Raw genomic sequence first — 19208 nt, forward strand, 5'->3', positions numbered from 1 at the left:
ACAATACACGGTTCGAGGCCGCATCTCTCCATCCTCGGATACGCCCCACGCTCGCCAAGTCGTTTTGCACATGGTCTGCCCATCTCGCTCGCTGCGCTCCACACCGTCTCGTACCTGCCGGATCGGAAGCGAACACCATCTTTGCAGGGTTGCTGTCCGGCATTCTTGCAACATGTCCTGCCCATCGTACCCTTCCGGCTTTAGCTACCTTCAGGATACTGGGTTCGCCGTAGAGTTGGGCGAGCTCATGGTTCATTCTTCGCCGCCACACACCGTCTTCTTGCACACCGCCAAATATGGTCCTAAGCACCCGTCTCTCGAATACTCAGAGTGCTTGCAAGTCCTCCTCGAGCATTGTCCATGTTTCATGTCCGTAGAGGACAACCGGTCTTATTAGGGTCTTGTACATGACACATTTGGTGCGGTAGCGAATCTTTTTCGATCTCAGTTTCTTCTGGAGCCCGTAGTAGGCCCGACTTCCACAGATGATGCGCCTTCGTATTTCACGACTAATGTTGTTGTCAGCCGTTTGCAAGGATCCGAGGTAGACGAATTCCTCGACCACCTCGAAGGTATCCCCGTCTATCGTAAAGGGTGGTATGGACTTCTAAAGTACTGTACAAATAGATAGGGCAAGTAGAGGTCAAGTAATGATTCTGCTGCTGACATTCCTTGAGTAGTACGGAGTTCGCAAGGAAAAGGAATAATTAGGCAATAGCAGGCGTATTGCAGTGAAGAAAACACAAACTGACGTCTTCACTTGCGGAATAATGTACTGATGTATTATTCCGCAAGTAAAGTGACTTTTCGTCAAGTTTTCTTCAAACAGCTTTTGTTTTTTTTTCGATTCATTACAGGTCTTCTATTTTCTGGTGTGGTGAACTTCAAGTGTAGCGAAACGGAAAGCCATGGAAGCAGGTGCTGCAAATGGCCATGTTCGTGGAAGCGGCGAAACTAATAATTGATTCGTCAATCGAAGGGCACCCTTTTTTCAATACTGAACTTTTCATCTTGGCCAACCTGAGCGTTTGGATATTCTATGAAGATTTTATTGACGTATTTTGAGCAGCCGCCGTGTATAATGCTGTGTTTGAGCTGCGTATAGAATGCGAAATAAACATCAGTGAATCCTAGCTCTGAATATCGTCCATCACAAATGAAAGCTGTTCCCAGCTCATGTGTATTGTATCAACTCTGGTAAATGGAATAATTACCTCAAAACGTTTGCACTATTGATTCCTTCCAACACACTTCCAGTACTATGATTTCGAATCAGCTGCCTTTCAACACATCGGCAATTATACGTGTGCTTTCAATGAAGTTGAGGGATTTTAAGTTGAACTTACCGAGCTTCCAATGACTAGTTCCTTATCGTTGCTGTTGTCTTCTGCGATGTTCAGCCGCCGCTTAGAAGGGGAACAGTCGCCTGCCAGTAAATGGCCATCAGAGTTGGTTATCCGATTGACCAGTACCACGGGACATGTAGCCATAAATGTTGCTTGGCAGGAAGCATGACCTCTCAAAGAAATCAATGCGTTTTCCTGGGATTAAGATTAATCGACAACGGGGTGTACGGTAGCTTTTTAAGTTATTTATTGGATTGAATTACTACACATTTTTATGATTTTCATCATAGTTTTGATATCTTCAATATGAGTATTTTATTATACATATATGAAATAATAACAAAATGGAAAGATGCTCATCGCAAAATTCAAAGCATAACTAGCTTGAATGTCATACTAATTATATTCTACTATTTCTTTCAAATTGAATGAAACCTGCTCATTGTTTATAATTTGCGTAACCTATAGAACAATGAATCTGCATATTAACACGTACGTCCCCAACCCCCATTTTACGACAAAACTCAAAATTCAAATCCACGCAGCTCAGGAACCGAGGTCAATTTTTGTGCAATGGCCATGGTTCCGGATATATTCCGGGGAGTACTGGGGTTACCTCCCTCCCGGAAAAAATGGTCACTGGCAGATCGGCTTCGAAATCTATCGTGCGACATGTCAAACTTCATGATTTTTCAAAACAAGTACACTGGAGTAAATTTCGGCGATTTCAGATCGAATTGACCACACTCCGGGTACTTCCAGGGCCTGGTTTCCTTGGGGAAGTGGCCAATTTACGTTCAATCTTGGAACCCATCTTGCGACATGTCAAACTTCATGATTTTGCAAAACAAGTACACTGGAGTACATTTCGGCGACTTTCTATCGAATTGGCCACGCTCCGGGTACTTCCAGGGCCTGGGTCCCTTGGGGAAGTGGCCAATTTTCGTTCAATCTTGGAACCCATCTTGCGACATGTCAAACTTCATGATTTTGCAAAACAAGTACACTGGAGTACATTTCGGCGACTTTCGATCGAATTGGCCACGCTCCGGGTACTTCCAGGGCCTGGTTCCCTTGGGAAAGTGGCCAATTTTCGTTCAATCTTCTAACCCATCTTGCGACATGTCAAACTTCATGATTTTGCAAAACAAGTACACTGGAGTATATTTCGGCGACTTTCGATCGAATTGGCCACCGGGTAATTGGCCGGGTACTTCCAGGTAGACCTATGCGCTGATTGTTCCTCTAGGAATTCCTCCGGAAGATCCTCCAGCAATTCCTCCGGAAGTTCCTCCAGCAATCCCTCCGGAAGTTCCTCCAGCAATTCCTTCGGAAATTCCTCCAGGAATTCCTCCGGAAGTTCCTCCAGGAATTCCTCCGGAAGTTCCTCCAGGAATTCCTCCGGAAGTTCCTCCAGGAATTCCTCCGGAAGTTCCTCCAGCAATCCCTCCGGAAGTTTCTCCAGGAATTCCTCCGGAAGTTCCTCCAGCAACTCCTCCGGAAGTTCCTCCAGGAATTCCTCCGGAAGTTCCTCCAGGAATTCCTCCGGAAGTTCCTCCAGGAATTCCTCCAGAAGTTCCTCCAGGAATTCCTCCGGAAGTTCTTCCAGGAATTCCTCCGGAAGTTCATCCAGGAATTCCTCCGGAAGTTCCTCCAGGAATTCCTCCGGAAGTTCCTCCAGGAATTCCTCCGGAAGTTCCTCCAGGAATTCCTCCGGAAGTTCCTCCAGGAATTCCTCCGGAAGTTCCTCCAGGAATTCCTCCGGAAGTTCCTCCAGGAATTCCTCCGGAAGTTCCTGCAGTTATTCCTCCGGAAGTTCAATCAGTAATTCCTCCGGAAATTCCTCCAGTACTTCCTCCGGAAGTTTTTCTAGTAATTCCTCTGGAAGTTCCTCCAGTAATTCCTCCGGAAGTTCCTCCGGAAATTCCTACCGGAATTTTTCTGGAAGTTCCTCCAGGAATTCCTCCGGAAGCTCCTCCAGGAATTCCTCCGGAAGCTCCTCCAGGAATTCCTCCGGAAGCTCCTCCAGGAATTCCTCCGAAAGTTCCTCCAGGAATTCATCCAGAAGATCCTCCGGAAGTTCCTCAAGGAATTTCTCCGGAAGCTCCTCCAGGAATTCCTCCGGAAGCTCCTCCAGGAATTCCTCCGGAAGCTCCTTCAGGAGTTCCTCCTCCAGGAATTCCTCCGGAAGCTCCTCCAGTAATTCCTCCAGAAGTTTCTTCAATAATTTATCCGGAAGTTCCTACGGAAGTTCCTCCGGAAGTTCCTCCGGAAGTTCCTACGGAAGTTCCTCCGGAAGTTCCTACGGAAGTTCCTCCGGAAGTTCCTACGGAAGTTCCTCCGGAAGTTCCTACGGAAGTTCCTCCGGAAGTTCCTACGGAAGTTCCTCCGGAAGTTCCTCCGGAAGTTCCTACGGAAGTTCCTCCGGAAGTTCCTACGGAAGTTCCTCCGGAAGTTCCTACGGAAGTTCCTCCGGAAGTTCCTACGGAAGTTCTTCCAGAAATTCCTCAGGAGTTCCTACGGAAGTTCCTCCGGAAGTTCCTACGGAAGTTCCTCCGGAAGTTCCTACGGAAGTTCCTCCGGAAGTTCCTGCAAGTTCCTCCGGAAGTTCCTACGGAAGTTCCTCCGGAAGTTCCTACGGAAGTTCCTCCGGAAGTTCCTACGGAAGTTCCTCCGGAAGTTCCTCCGGAAGTTCCTACGGAAGTTCCTCCGGAAGTTCCTACGGAAGTTCCTCCGGAAGTTCCTACGGAAGTTCCTCCGGAAGTTCCTACGGAAGTTCCTCCGGAAGTTCCTACGGAAGTTCCTCCGAAAGTTCCTACGGAAGTTCCTCCGGAAGTTCTACGGAAGTTCCTCCGGAAGTTCCTACGGAAGTTCCTCCGGAAGTTCCTACGGAAGTTCCTCCGGAAGTTCCTACGGAAGTTCCTCCGAAGTTCCTACGGAAGTTCCTCCGGAAGTTCCTACGGAAGTTCCTCCGGAAGTTCCTGGAAGTTCCTCCGGAAGTTCCTACGGAAGTTCCTCCGGAAGTTCCTACGGAAGTTCCTCCGGAAGTTCCTACGGAAGTTCCTCCGGAAGTTCCTACGGAAGTTCCTCCGGAAGTTCCTGGAAGTTCCTCCGAAGTTCCTACGGAAGTTCCTCCGGAAGTTCCTACGGAAGTTCCTCCGGAAGTTCTACGGAAGTTCCTCCGGAAGTTCCTCCGGAAGCTCCTACGGAAGCTCCTCCGAAGGTTCCTACGGAAGTTCCTCCGAAGGTTCCTACGGAAGTTCCTCCGGAAGTTCCTCCGAAGTTCCTCCGGAAGTTCCTACGGAAGTTCCTCTGGAAGTTCCTCCGGAAGTTCCTCCGAAGTTCCTACGGAAGTTGCTCCGGAAGTTCCTCCGGAAGTTCCTCCGAAAGTTCCTACGGAAGTTCCTCCGGAAGATCCTACTGAAGTTCTTACGGAAGTTTCTCCGGAAGTTCCTACGGAAGTTCCTCCGGAAGTTCCTACGGAAGTTCCTCCGGAAGTTCCTACGGAAGTTCCTCCGGAAGTTCCTACGGAAGTTCCTCCAGAAGTTCCTACGGAAGTTCCTCCGGAAGTTCCTACGGAAGTTCCTCCGGAAGTTCCTACGGAAGTTCCTCCGGAAGTTCCTACGGAAGTTCCTCCGGAAGTTCCTACGGAAGTTCCTCCGGAAGTTCCTACGGAAGTTCCTCCGGAAGTTCATACGGAAGTTCCTCCGGAAGTTCCTACTTCCTCCGGAAGTTCCTACGGAAGTTCCTCCGGAAGTTCCTACGGAAGTTCCTCCGGAAGTTCCTACGGAAGTTCCTCCGGAAGTTCCTACGGAAGTTCCTCCGGAAGTTCCTACGGAAGTTCCTCCGGAAGTTCCTACGGAAGTTCCTCCGGAAGTTCCTCCGGAAGTTCCTCCGGAAGTTCCTCCGGAAGTTCCTCCGGAAGTTCCTACGGAAGTTCCTCCGGAAGTTCCTACGGAAGTTCCTCCGGAAGTTCCTACGGAAGTTCCTCCGGAAGTTCCTACGGAAGTTCCTCCGGAAGTTCCTACGGAAGTTCCTCCGGAAGTTCCTACGGAAGTTCCTCCGGAAGTTCCTACGGAAGTTCCTCCGGAAGTTCCTACGGAAGTTCCTCCGAAGTTCCTACGGAAGTTCCTCCGGAAGTTCCTACGGAAGTTCCTCCGGAAGTTCCTACGGAAGTTCCTCCGGAAGTTCCTACGGAAGTTCCTCCGGAAGTTCCTCCGGAAGTTCCTACGGAAGTTCCTCCGGAAGTTCCTACGGAAGTTCCTCCGGAAGTTCCTCCGGAAGTTCCTACGGAAGTTCCTCCGGAAGTTCCTACGGAAGTTCCTCCGGAAGTTCCTACGGAAGTTCCTCCGGAAGTTCTTCCGGAAGTTCCTCCGAAAGTTCCTACGGAAGTTCCTCCGGAAGTTCCTCCGGAAGTTCCTCCGGAAGTTCCTCCGGAAGTTCCTCCGGAAGTTCCTCCGGAAGTTCCTCCGGAAGTTCCTCCGGAAGTTCCTCCGGAAGTTCCTCCGGAAGTTCCTCCGGAAGTTCCTCCGGAAGTTCCTCCGGAAGTTCCTACGGAAGTTCCTACGGAAGTTCCTCCGGAAGTTCCTACGGAAGTTCCTCCGGAAGTTCCTACGGAAGTTCCTCCGGAAGTTCCTACGGAAGTTCCTCCGGAAGTTCCTACGGAAGTTCCTCCGGAAGTTCCTACGGAAGTTCCTCTGGAAGCTCCTAAAGAAGTTCCTCCGGAAATTCCTACGGAAGTTTCTCCACGAATTCCTCCCGCCTGCACGAATTCCTCCGGTAGTTTCTCTAGGAATTCTCTCGCAGGGATTTTTGGAGGAATTTCCGGAACGATCCGTGGAGGAATTCCTGAAGGAACTTCCAGAAGAATTTCTGGATGAACTTCGAGAGGAATTCCTGGAAGATCTTCTGGAGGAACTTCCGAGAGAAATTCTCAGGGGAACTTTCGAAGGAATTCCCGAAGGTTTCGAAGGAATTCCCGAAGGAACTTTCAAAGACATTCCCAAGGGAATTTCCGAAGTAATTCCTGAAAAACTTCCGAAGAAATTCCTGGACATCCGACTTCCTTCGGAGGTTCCTCCGGAAAATTCCTTCGAAAGTTTCTTTAGTAAATCCTTCAGATGTTCCTCTAGAAATTCCTTCGGCAAAAATTCATTTAGGAATTACTCCGAAAGTTCCTCAAGGAAATCCTCAGTAAGTTCTTACAAGAATTCTTCTGTAAGTTAATCCAGTAATGAATGGTGAAATTTCAAGAGGGATTCCCGGAAAAACTTTCAGAGAAATTCCCAAAAATAAAATTTCGAAGGTATACCGCATTTCCCAAAGGAACTTTCTGAGCAATTTCCGGACGATGTTTCGAAAGAATTCTCGAAGTACCTTCTGGTGGACTTTTCGCAGGAATACTCGGAGGATCTTCTGCAGGCATTCTCGTAGGATCTTTCGGAAGAATTCCTGGAGGAACTGCCGAAGGAATTACTGAAGGTATTTGCGAAGGAACTTTCGTAGAAACTTCCGGAGAATCCCGTTTGGAACTTCCGGGAGAAATCACGTAGAAACTTACTGAGAAAGTCATGGAGTGAATTCCTGAATGATCTCCCAGATGAATTTCCACAGAAACTAGCAATTGCAACTAGCAATTCCTGGAGGATCTTACTGAGTAGCTTTCGGAGGAATCTCCAGAAGAACTTACGGAGAAATTCTCGGAGCAACTTCTGGAGGAGTTCCTGGATGATTTTCTGGAAGAATGCCATGATAAACTTCCGGAAGCATTCCTGGCGGATTTTCCGGAGGATTCATTTCAACTTCCGGAGGAATTCCTGGCGGGACTTGAAGAAGAATTCCTGGACGAATTTCTAGAACTCGGAAAATCCTCCAGGAACTCCTTCAAAAGTTCATTCAGGAATTCCTTTGGATTTTCCTCCAGCAAACCATCCCGAAATTCCTCCAGGTATTCCTTCGGGAAAACTTCTGCATATTCCCGGATAAACTTCTGGAGGAAATTCCGGTGGACCTTTCGGAAGAACTTTTGGAGGAACTTTCGGAGGAAATTCCTGGGGAATTCAAAAAAGAATTTCAAAATGAATTCCCGGAGGATTTTCCAGAGGAACTTACCAAGAAATTGCTGAAGAAACTTCCGAAGCAATTCCCGGAGTATCCTTCGGAAAAAAAATCCCGGAGGAACTTCCACAGGAATTCTCGTAAGAACTTTCGGAGGAATTTCTGGAGGAGCTTTCGATTGAACTTCCAGAGGAACTCATGGAAGATCTTCCGAACGAATTCCTTCGATAGGAATTATCCTGGAAGCTCATTATGGAAGTATTCTGGATCCGGAGTTGGATTCTGAAGTTCCTCCAGGAATTGCTCCGGAAGTTCATCCAGAAATTCTTCTTGAAATGAATCATTCCTCCAGGTATTTATCCCAAAATTTCTCCAAAAATTTACACTGAAGTTACTTAGAACTGGAAATTTGGAATTTTGGTTAACCCTCCAGAAATTCCTTCTGAACATTTCTCCCAAAATTCCTTTGGAAATTGATCCAATAATCCGCACGGAAATTATTCTGGATATTATGAAAGAGATTCTTTCGCCAATGCTTACGGAAACTCCAGAAATACTACAAAAGATAGCAGCCGAAAACCCCTAAGGCCCTTGCAACTACTCCCCCCAAAATTTCTCCAAGAATTTATCCATTTTAAGTTTCAGGATTTTCTGCAGATTTTATTCAACAATTCCCCTAGAATCGCCCAAAAATCCTGTGGAAACTACTCAGAATTTTCAGTGGTTATTTTGTTTGGGAATTTTCTAAGGAATTCTTTTAAAGTTTCCCATGGGAATTCTTCAGAATTCTTTATGGGAATTCCTGAGAATTTCCTAAAGAATTCATTATAAAACCATTTACATGAATTTTGTAAATTTATTATCTTTCTATGCGTTTCTATATTAAATGCTTGAAAAATCCTATTTGAGATTTGCCGGAATTCGCTAATCCAATCAATCCAATATAAAATAAAGAACAACGAATACTGAAATTTTTCGAATCTTATCATCACATCTAATTTTAAGTAGGGTAAAATATAGCTTTTCATCTTATTTCCCGTCCGTAAATAAATAATTTTTTTCTTTTTCCATACAAGATTTTGAAAAAGTAAAAATAATTCACTGATTCCGTGTGGTTTGTCTACTTTTTGACGCAAACCTGTCCGCAAAGTTTGAGAATGTTCAAATGTTCCGGAAAGGATTGCGGTTGACTTTGCGTTTAGTACAGTTTAGAATTTAGATTATGAACGAATGGTGAACTGCGGCATTTCGAGTAAGAGTAAATGACGGTATAGACGTTTTCTTGCCTGAACTATCTGGAAGCAATGCAGGTAGTGTGGCTGCGTAGGGGTTCAACAGCGTGAACTCGGGCCAACTCGAAAGTCACGATTAGGACCGACAGTCAAGACAGACTTGTGGACACATTGTCCATATAAAAGGACGACTGTTACATGTTCTAGGGTAGCTATTTAATGACAATGCGACTGTTACTATGTGGTTACAAAAATACGTTAAACTTACAATAATAATTCGCGGGCGATAATGATCTATACATATTTGAAAAAACTAAAATGCCTCAATACCCCTTGTGTAAACGAGCGAGAATGCAAAAAATAAATTACTATGGACATACTAAGTAACCAATCGGAAATTGACGCGTCGCGAGATATTGTATGATATGCGGATCAATAGATAAACATCCATCTTATAATGTTGAAATTCGATAGTCCAGTTAAGCCAGTGCTAAAGAGAGGAGGGATAAACTTTGAAACACAATGAAAGCTTAAAAATAAAGATTGTTAAAGGATTTAGAAGCTAATTATTGTAAATGGCTGGTGAATTATAAATGGCGGTGTTTAATTAACTTGAGTACTTTTAAAATCTAACATTATATAAAATAAAATAATAAATTAATAAAACAGTTATTGGAGATTTTAACGCTATGAAGGTATTTGGTTGGTTCAAACGCTATTCCCGATCCGAATAACGACCTGTTCATTGCGTGAACGGTATAATCTCTAGCTATTGGACTGTAAAGTTGACTACTCGATTCCGATCGGTCTGACTTTTCTCATTACTCAGTTATCGTCAGACGGGTTGTAGATTTTGGACTTGATTCTCGACGGAAACGTCGCGGTGAAAATCATAAATGTACATTCCTGTGAAGGCGAGTTTTTCCTGTGATTAATATTGTACAAAATCGTACCGTTCCGAATCAATAGGTTTTTAAATTTGAATTATTTCTTCATTTTCATTTGATTTGATTGACCGTTGTGAATTAGAAATGAACCACCTTTGAGTCTCATCGGGCATTTAAAGTACGGCTTCGTGACAGCCTCGTTGTATAGCATTGTTTCTTTTGTAAACTTCCGCACACATTTCGAAACGTGTATAGTACCTGGAAAGACGAAGAGGCAGAATGTACTAAGTCCCATGAAACCGCCCAAGAACGAAATTTTGTTCATCACGATGCTGCTCAAGGGGTCAGATCTGCTTAGGGCTTCGCATATATTTTTCCCGGTGTTTTATAAAAGGCTTATCGCTGTCTCTGTCCGGTTATATATTTGATAAACTTGACCAAATTTTGAGCGACGTGCTCGTCGTGTTCAGTACGCTATACTGCGGGTCCTGAAAAATTTAAACCATGAGGAGCATTCTTTGTAGTTACTTAAATTTATTTCTTTCGATTGCTTACCTGTTTGATGACATTTCGCCACATAGAAATACTGATGTCAATAAATACAAAACTTTTTTTTTTCCGCCTACTTTTTCAATTATGTTCATCAATTGTCAAATTTACTTTGGTAATTTGATCAAATTTTCCTTGACCTTTTTCCTTGAGAACTGCGTACTAGGCTTAACACTGCTTCCCAGGCGGGCCCTGTCGCGCTCGGTTCCGCCCACAAGCATGTACTTTGTCTTTGACGCATTCACCACCAGTCCAACTTTTGTTGCTTCACGTTTCAGGCGGGTGTACAGCTCTGCCACCTTTGCAATTGTTCGGCCGACAATATCCATGTCATCCGCGAAGCAAATAAATTGACTGGATCTGTTGAAAATCGTACCCCGGCTGTTACACCCGGCTCTCCGCATGATAACTTCTAGCGCAATGTTGAACAACAGGCACGAAAGTCCATCACCTTGTCTTAGTCCCCGGAGCGATTCGAACGAACTGGAGTGTTCGTCCGAAATCTTCACACAGTTTTGCACACCATCCACCGTTGCTTTGATCAGTCTGGTAAGCTTCCCAGGGAAGCTGTTCTCGTTCATAATTTTCCTTAACTCTACGCGGTCTATACTGTCGTATGCCGCCTTGAAATCAACGAACAGATGGTGCGTTGGGACCTGGTATTCACGGCATTTTTGAAGGATTTGCCGTACAGTAAAGATCTGGTCCGTTGTCGAGCGGCCGTCAACGAAGCCGGCTTGATAACTTCCCACGAACTCATTCACTAATGGTGACAGACGACATGATCTGGGATATCACTTTGTAGACAGCATTAAGGATGGTGATCGCTCGAAAGTTCTCACACTCCAGTTTGTTGCCTTTCTTGTAGATGGGGCATATAACCCCTTCCTTCCACTCCTCCGGTAGCTGTTCGGTTTCCCAGATTCTGACTATCAGTTTGTGCAGGCAAGTGGCCAGCTTTTCCGGGGCCATCTTGATGAGCTCAGCTCCGATACCATCCTTACCAGCTGCTTTATTGGTCTTTAGCTGTTGAATGGCATCCTTAACTTCCCTCAAGGTGGGGGCTGGTTGGCTTCCATCGTCCGCTGAACTGACGTAGTCATCTCCTCCGCTGCCTTGACTTTTACTGCCTGTACTCTCAGCGCCATTCAGATGTTCCTCGTAGTGCTGCTTCCACCTTTCGATCACCACACGTTTGTCCGTCAAGATGCTCCCATCCTTATCCCGGCACATTTCGGCTCGCGGCACGAAGCCTTTGCGGGATGCGTTGAGCTTCTGATAGAACTTGCGTGTATCTTGAGAACGGCACAGCTGTTCCATCTCCTCGCACTCCGCTTCTTCCAGGCGGCGTTTCTTCTCCTGAAAAAGGCGGGTCTGCTGTCTCCGCTTCCGTCTATAACGGTTCACGTTCTGTCGGGTACCCTGCTGCAGCGCTGCGTCCTTCTCCTCCAGAATCTGTCTGCACTCTTCGTCGAACCAATCGTTCCGTCGACTTCGTCCCATAGCGACGTTGTTCTCCGCTGCGTCGTTCATGGCTGCTTTGACTGTATTCCAGCAGTCCTCAAGAGGGGCCCCATCGAGCTCACCCTCGAGATGCTGCGCGTATGCAGTGGCGACATCAGGTTGCTTCAGTCGCTCTAGGTCGTACCGCGGCGGTCGTCGGTACCGAACATTGTTGATGACGGATAGTTTTGGGCGCAGTTTAACCATCACCAGATAGTGGTCAAAGTCGATGTTAGCGCCACGATATGTCCTGACGTCGATAATGTCGGAGAATTGCCGTCCATCAATCAGAACGTGGTCGATTTATGATTCTGTTTGCAGTGGTGATCTCCAAGTGTACCGATACGGGAGGCTGTGTTGGAAGTAGGTGCTGCGAATGGCCATATTCATGGAGGCAGCGAAATCAATTAGTCGTAGGCCGTTTTCGCTCGTCAGCCGGTGAGCGCTGAACTTCCCAATAGTCGGTCTAAACTCACCTCTTGGTCAACCTGAGCGTTCAAATCTCCTATGATGATTTTGACGTCGTGGCTTGGGCAGCTGTCGTACTCACGTTCCAGCTGCGCGTAGAATGCGTCATTATCATCATCAGTGCTTCCGGAGTGTGGGCTATGGACGTTGATTATGCTGAAGTTGAAGAACCGGCATTTGATCCTCAACCTGCACATTCTTTCGTTGATCGGCCACCACCCGATCACGCGCCTTTGCATATCGCCCATCACTATGAAAGCTGTTCCCAGCTCGTGTGTGTTGCCGCAGCTCTGGTAGATGGTATGATTACCTCTAAACGTTCGCACCATTGATCCCTTCCAACAAACCTCCTGCAGCGCAACGATGCCGAATCCACGGTCCTTGAGCACATCGGCGAGTATGCGTGTGCTCCCGATGAAGTTGAGAGATTTGCAGTTCCACGAACCGAGTTTCCAATCGCTAGTCCCTTTTCGTCGCATCTAGAAGATTATTAACTAATTATCTAGAAGAAGAAACTAAGATAAGGGGCACGGGACTTCACCACAGTAAATCTAAAATGCTTGTGAGCCAAATTCCATCGAAAATTTGGCAATAGATGTGACAATAAAATTGCCATGATTTTAAAACTTTCCCCTAAACTCATGACCGGGATGTGTAATGTAGCTGAAGTGAGTATGAAAAATTATAAAATGGTATGAACTTCATATAATGCAACATGCCCCTAAATACTTGCCTTTGAGTTTCAATGGCTTCAACCTCTGTTCTTTACTTTTATTTTCTTCTGAGAACATGCGTACGTGATAAACGAGTTTCTATATGACAATATTGTAGACATGTTCTTTATTTATAGGTGCACAATTTTGCTATCCCTTTTCTGCAACAGATGTGGTCCACAAGATAAGTGCCATCATTCGGTTGTATACTATAAATTACCCAGGACTACTTCTATGTTGTAGAGAAGCAGATAAAAAAGATAAAAAGAAAATACAAAACAAATTTTATGTTATTGAATAAAAGAATAAAAAAAAGAAAAAATAAATTAATAGCATTCATTTGTCCCCTAAGTACACCCCTAAATGATTGAAAGAAATATCCGAAGCTTTGTTCAACAAAAAAGCTTACATTTGCAATTGGCATACAAAATAGATTTCTCCACCCGTTCTCTCTTGCTCTCGTCTTCTTGATATGCTCACCGCTCAGTTTCTGAAGTTCTAGCTTACGCATCGATAGGGATCCATGTCTGAGAAATATAAAACTGATTTCTTGTGACGCATTTTACAAGGCGGTAATTCCGGCACCGAAGCGAAGCAGCATCGAGGCGGAGCGGCACCGAGACGAAGCAGCACCGAAGCGAAGCAGCACCGAGGCGAAGCGGCACCGAAGCAAACCAGCACCGAGGCGAAGCGGCACCGAAGCAAAGCAGCACCGAAGCAAATCGGCACCGGAGCGAACCAGCTCCGAGGTGAGGCAGTACTGAGAGGCAGCATTATCGAGACGCACCAACACCAAGACAGCGGCTTAGCGGTGAATAATTCGTTTCCATCCGGAACGAATTGGTCGACGGAGCGATTAGGAGTATTCGATTCCAACCCGGAACGAATCGGGTAGCCGGACGAAGCTAGACCAGACAACACGTAAGAAAGCGGCCTTGACTCGAGCCAACCGGATCGAGTTGTACGAAAAGGGCACGGACTGACGGCGGTGGCGATGGAGTCCAGTTCGACACTAGATGACGACAATGGCGCAGTCATCCATGTTGTGAGGTGAGTAGAAGATACGTAGTGGGAGATTCTGGTTGAGATAGACAGAATGTCCTATCCATATATAATTGGTGTTTGATAGAAAAGGACGATCACCTAAAAGTTTCAATTGATTTGACTCCGATGGACATAGGCGGAATCATTTGTAAGCATTTGGTGTTTCGGTGGAGAAAGACGATCACCATCAATTAGATTTTTTTAAATCTATTGGCTTAAACGAAGTTTGTGATTCTCAAGTGAAAGATTTCGATGGCAAAAGATGAAATCTAACTAAATCAATTGATTGCGATGGACATAGACGAAATCATTTGTAAACATTTGGTGTTTCGGTAGAAAAGGACGATTACCTAAAAGTTTAAATTGCCTTGATTCCGATGAACATAGGCGGAATCATTTGTAAGCGTTTGGTGTTTCGGTGGAGAAAGACGATCACCATTAATTACTTTTTTTTTTAATCCATTGGCTTATTGAGACGAAGTTTGTGATTCTCAAGTAAAAGATTTCGATGGCAAAAGATGAAATCTAACTAAGTCAATTGATTGCGATGGACATAGACGAAATCATTTGTAAACATTTAGTGTTTCGGTAGAAAAGGACGATCACCTAAAAGTTTAAATGGCTTTGATTCCGATGAACATAGGCGGAATCATTTGTAAGCGTTTGGTGTTTCGGTGGAGAAAGACGATCACCATTAATTACTTTTTTTTTGGAATCCATTGGCTTATTGAGACGAAGTTTGTGATTCTCAAGTGGAAGATTTTGATGGAAAAAGATGAAATCTAACTAAGTTATTTGATTTTTATGGACATAGACGAAATCATTTGTAAACATTTGGTGTTTCGGTAGAAAAGGACGATCACCTAAAAGTTTAAATGGCTTTGATTCCAATGGACAGAGATGGAATCATTTATAAACATTTGGTGTTTCCGGTCATGGTTAGTCGATCACCATAAATTCGAATTTCGTTAGTAATAGACGAAACATATTATCATATATAGTCAGAAATAGCAATAGTTGTTTTTTTGCCTGAAAGATTTCGGTGGCAGAGGACGAAATCTAGCTAAGTGATATGATTCCGAGGAACATAGACAGAATCAATAATGAACAATTTGGTTTTCGATTAGCAAAGACGATCGCCATGAATAATATTTTCGTTAGCAATAAATGGAATTGATCTAAAAAGTTTTGAAATCAGATGGAAAAGAGACATAGATTCCGGCGGAAACGAAGATTCCAAATAGACTTTTTCGGTTGGAAAGATTTCCGTAAAGCAAGACTGAATCTTTTTGCTTTAATAAAACATTGATAATGCTTGAAGTTTAAAAAAAAAACTGAAAGGACGTTTTCTTGTTTCTGGATTTATTTACAGAGAATCGAAGAAAGTAGTCAAGAAGCGATTGAAAGCAGCTCTGGAAGAAAATGACGCATTAAGAGCACGTCTTGCTCAACTCGAGCAAGCATCAGTTTGCAATAAGCCTGAGAATGATGAAGACAATCATCAACAGGATATTCAGAATAGTCCTGTTGCCTTGAGAGATGATTCGAATTTGCTCGCTGCAATGAATAATTGGACTTTGAGTACAATTAACATACCAGAGTGTACTCCTTCGGATGGAGAGACTGATATCGATAAGAGTGCCTTTGAGTATTGGAAAGACACATTCATATCGTCCATAAAGTTGGTTAATTCCACTGAGGAAGACACGTTGTTCGGACTTTTTAAAGTCAAGGCTGGACCCAAATTGCGGGAAATCTACCAAACGACAGTAACAACCATCGGAATGTCAAGTGAGATCACGAGCCCTTTTTCCAATGCTATGGAACGACTCGATGAATATTTCGGCTCTCGGACGTATATCCTTGCGCAGAGAGGGAAACTTATGAACATGACCCAAACAAGAACAGAGACCAGCATACAGTTTGTAAGACGTGTGGGAACTGCAGCCAAACTGTGCAATTACACAGAGGACGAGGAAATGGAAGCCGTCGTGAGAGTGCTTTCCAAAGGAGCATTAGACGGAAGGGTTCGTGTTTTGGCCCATAGGAATTGGGTGAAGGAGGGATCGATGAAGGATCTCATCGATCTAGTTAGAGATCGTGAACTGGAAAAAGCGAATGAAGACGAATTTCAAAGAAGTCACACTCACAAGGAAATGAAAACGATTGCTGCTTTCTCGCAGTATACTAACGAAGCGCCGAATCAGTTCCGTGGCAACTGGCATCAAAATTCTGAACACTGGCGTTACGGGGTTAGAGGACGTCAGGGATCAAACCGTGGAAGAGGACGTGGAATGTCGAATTGTGGATCGCTCAACAACCGACCAAGTGGATCTGTCGGTAATTGCTGGAGATGTGGCAGTGTTTACCACCAGCCCAGTAGTTGTCCGGTGATTCAGAAAGTATGTCGTAACTGTGGGGGGTTAGGCCATATCGCACGAGTGTGTTTGAAGGTTTCAGAGCAGGTATTACAGTCGGGACCTCGTAAGTGAAGAAATGAACATAAAGAAGAGGTTAACGATTTGAAAATTGCTGTTATCGAGAAAAATGGAGAGATGAAAGATGAGGTACGGGAACATATTGATGACTTATCTTGATTTATTTTTTCTTTAGTGTTTTCAAACATCAAGAATACTTGGTAATAAATGGATTATTGAAATAATATCACTTTTTTGAAGATGTTTCTTTTCAAATGAATTGTTTAACAAGTCTTACTGTATTCAAAGATGTTGTGAAAATACATAAATATAGCACTAAGTCATAGAAAAAAAATTAAAATAAACTACAATTCATTGATTACAGGCTACTATTGTGTTGTTGCCTGAATCTTCATCCTCAGAACAGAATATGAATTATGAGGGAAAATACAGTCAAGCTCTCTATGAGGAGCAGAAAGAGAAGACCAATGAAATTCAGAGTATAGTTGCCAAAAACAAAGCGTACATAAGAGCTTACGTAGTGAAGACACCCATCAAGTTGTTCATAGACTCGGGTGCCCAGGTCAACACCGTAACCAAACATGATTTTGAAAACATTCTGGATAACGCACATAGCAAGGACAGTCTACTAGCTTTGGAATATTCTTCGGATAAACGGCTGAAGGCCTACGCTTCGGAAGTCGATATTAATGTGATTGCAAACTTTTCGGCTGAGTTGTTTATTTCAGAAGACAGGCCCGCTACGATTGAAAAGTTCTATGTTGTCGACGAAATTCGATCTCTTCTGGGATTCAATACGGCAGTCCGGTACAGTGTGCTTGCCGTGGGATTAGATGTTCCTGTGGGTCCTCATATTAATTCGCCATGGAAATGTGAACTAAACACAGGCTTCTGTTATCAAATTCAAGACTGTACGGCTGAGTTTCCGAAATTTAATGTATCCCCGATTTCGTTGAAGTGCGATAAAAGCATGCCACCATCACGAAATGTATATACTCATATACCAGCTGTGTTCAAGGAACTGACGAAAAGAAATTGAATGATCTTCTATAGGCTGGCATTATTGAGAAAGTTACTACGGATATGGATCGATCTTTCTGTTCGTCTTTACTTGTTGTCCCTAAAGGTAGAAATGACATCCGTTTAGTCACAGATCTCCGTGGTCCTAATCGATGCATTCACAGGACGCCATTTAAAATGCCGACTTTTGAGTCAATTTTGCTGGAGCTCCATGGTGCACAGTGGTTTTCGACCATTGACCTGTGTAGTGCCTTTTTCATGTAGAGCTGCATGAAGATTCTCGCCATCTGACCAATTTTTTTGCTGGTGATCAAATGTACCGTTACCGACGTCTCCCATTCGGGCTATGCAATGCCCCTGATATCTTCCAGGAGACGCTACAAACCGTAGTGCTGGCCGAATGTGAGGGCACGGTTAACTATCTGGATGATATTATGGTCTCAGGAAAAACCAAAGAGGAACATGACAAGAACCTATCGAAGGTCATGGCTTGCTTAAAAAATCATAACGTTCGGATAAACGATGAAAAATGCAGGGTTTGTATTCACCTTGGAAAAATGTGTTTTCGGGAAGCAGTCCGTTACTTTCATAGGGTTCACGGTTTCTTCAGATGGATGGAAAATAACGGAAGATAAAATCAAGGCTATTAAAGATTTCAGGAATCCTGAAACAATAGCCGAAGTTAAAAGCTTCTTGGGCCTGATAAACTTCGTGGATCGCTTCATCCATAACCGGGCAGATGAGACACAAAAACTCCGAGAGCTGGCAAAATCAGATCGTTTTTATTGGAATCATGATCTGGAGGACGAATTTGAACATCTAAAGACGGGAGCATTGGATGCCATTAGTAAGTTGGGGTATTTCAACAAAGATGATCGAACGGAAATATACGTGGACGCATCTTTTTATGGCTTAGGTGCAGTATTAGTTCAATTTGATGCATGTTCTGTACCAAGAGTGATTGGATGCGCCTCTAAAACGTTGTCGGAAACGGAACAAAAATACCCGCAGACACAACGGGAAGCTCTGGCTATGGTATGGGGTATTGAGCGATTCTCCATGTACTTGATGAGTTTGAATTTCACTGTACGAACCGATGCTGAGTCCAACGAATTCATTTTCGGAGGACTACATAGAATCGGTAGGAGGGCGGTATCCAGAGCCGAAGCCTGGGCATTAAGGCTCCAGCCATACAGGTTTGATGTGAAACGAATACCGGGAGAATTAAACGTGGCTGATGCCCTTTCGAGACTAGTTGCGAAATCTCAAGCAGCAGAATCTTTTGACGACACAGATGAAAAACATCTGCTGTATTTTTTGGATACAGGTATGATGGAAATATCATTGAACGACATCGAAGTAAACGCACAAGAAAATGATGAGCTACTTCGAGTTAAAAAATCAATTGAAACTGGATTATGGGAGCCAGACTTACGACACTATGAAAGTCAGTCAAAGGAACTGCACATTTTTGGATCTCTGCTGTACAAAGGCAATCAAATAGTACTTCCAAGTACTTTGCGGCAAAAGGCCATCGATTCCGCCCATCGAGGTCATTTGGGAGTCGGCTCAACTAAAAGAATATTGAGAGATCACTTTTGGTGGCCAAGAATGACAAAGAATGTGGAAACCCGTTTGAAGCAATGTGAAACATGTCTGCGTTTGTCGAAATCGAATCGACCTATCCCTTTGAGTAGCAGATAGCTCCCAAGCGGTCCCTGGGAAATCTTACAAATAGATTTTTTCACGGATAAAAGCTTTGGCACTGGAGAATTCCTTGTAATAGTAGATACGTATTCTCGCTACATACATGTAATTGAAATGTCACGCATGGATGCTGATACTACTAACGCAGCTCTCAACAAAGTATTTCTGGTTTGGGGGTACCCGTTGATATTGCAAAGTGACAACGGCCCTCTTTCCAAAGTTCAAGATTCGTGAAAACTTGGGA

At 44.3% G+C, this 19208-nt stretch overlaps 2 protein-coding genes across 6 annotated transcripts in view; one reads left to right on the forward strand and one right to left on the reverse strand.

Annotated features, from left to right (window-relative positions):
- LOC134225122 (protein stum) overlaps positions 1-19208 on the reverse strand; it is a 231097-nt gene that overhangs the window by 120072 nt on the left and 91817 nt on the right. The gene's annotated exons all lie outside the window — the stretch shown is intronic.
- Positions 13340-16730, forward strand: LOC134220647 (uncharacterized). Of its 2 annotated transcripts, XR_009981988.1 has the most exons (3): positions 13340-13805; positions 15172-16366; positions 16602-16730. XR_009981988.1 is itself a non-coding variant. In XM_062699750.1 (2 exons), the coding sequence occupies exons 1-2, from the start codon at positions 13750-13752 to the stop codon at positions 16289-16291; spliced, it is 1176 nt and encodes a 391-aa protein (XP_062555734.1). In that variant the 5' UTR covers positions 13340-13749; the 3' UTR covers positions 16292-16650. The 2 variants fall into 2 exon arrangements, 1 of the variants encoding a protein (XP_062555734.1); XM_062699750.1 differs by having other exon boundaries at positions 15172-16650.

Source organism: Armigeres subalbatus, chromosome 3 (assembly GCF_024139115.2).
Source record: "Armigeres subalbatus isolate Guangzhou_Male chromosome 3, GZ_Asu_2, whole genome shotgun sequence".
Classification (NCBI taxonomy): domain Eukaryota; kingdom Metazoa; phylum Arthropoda; class Insecta; order Diptera; family Culicidae; genus Armigeres; species Armigeres subalbatus.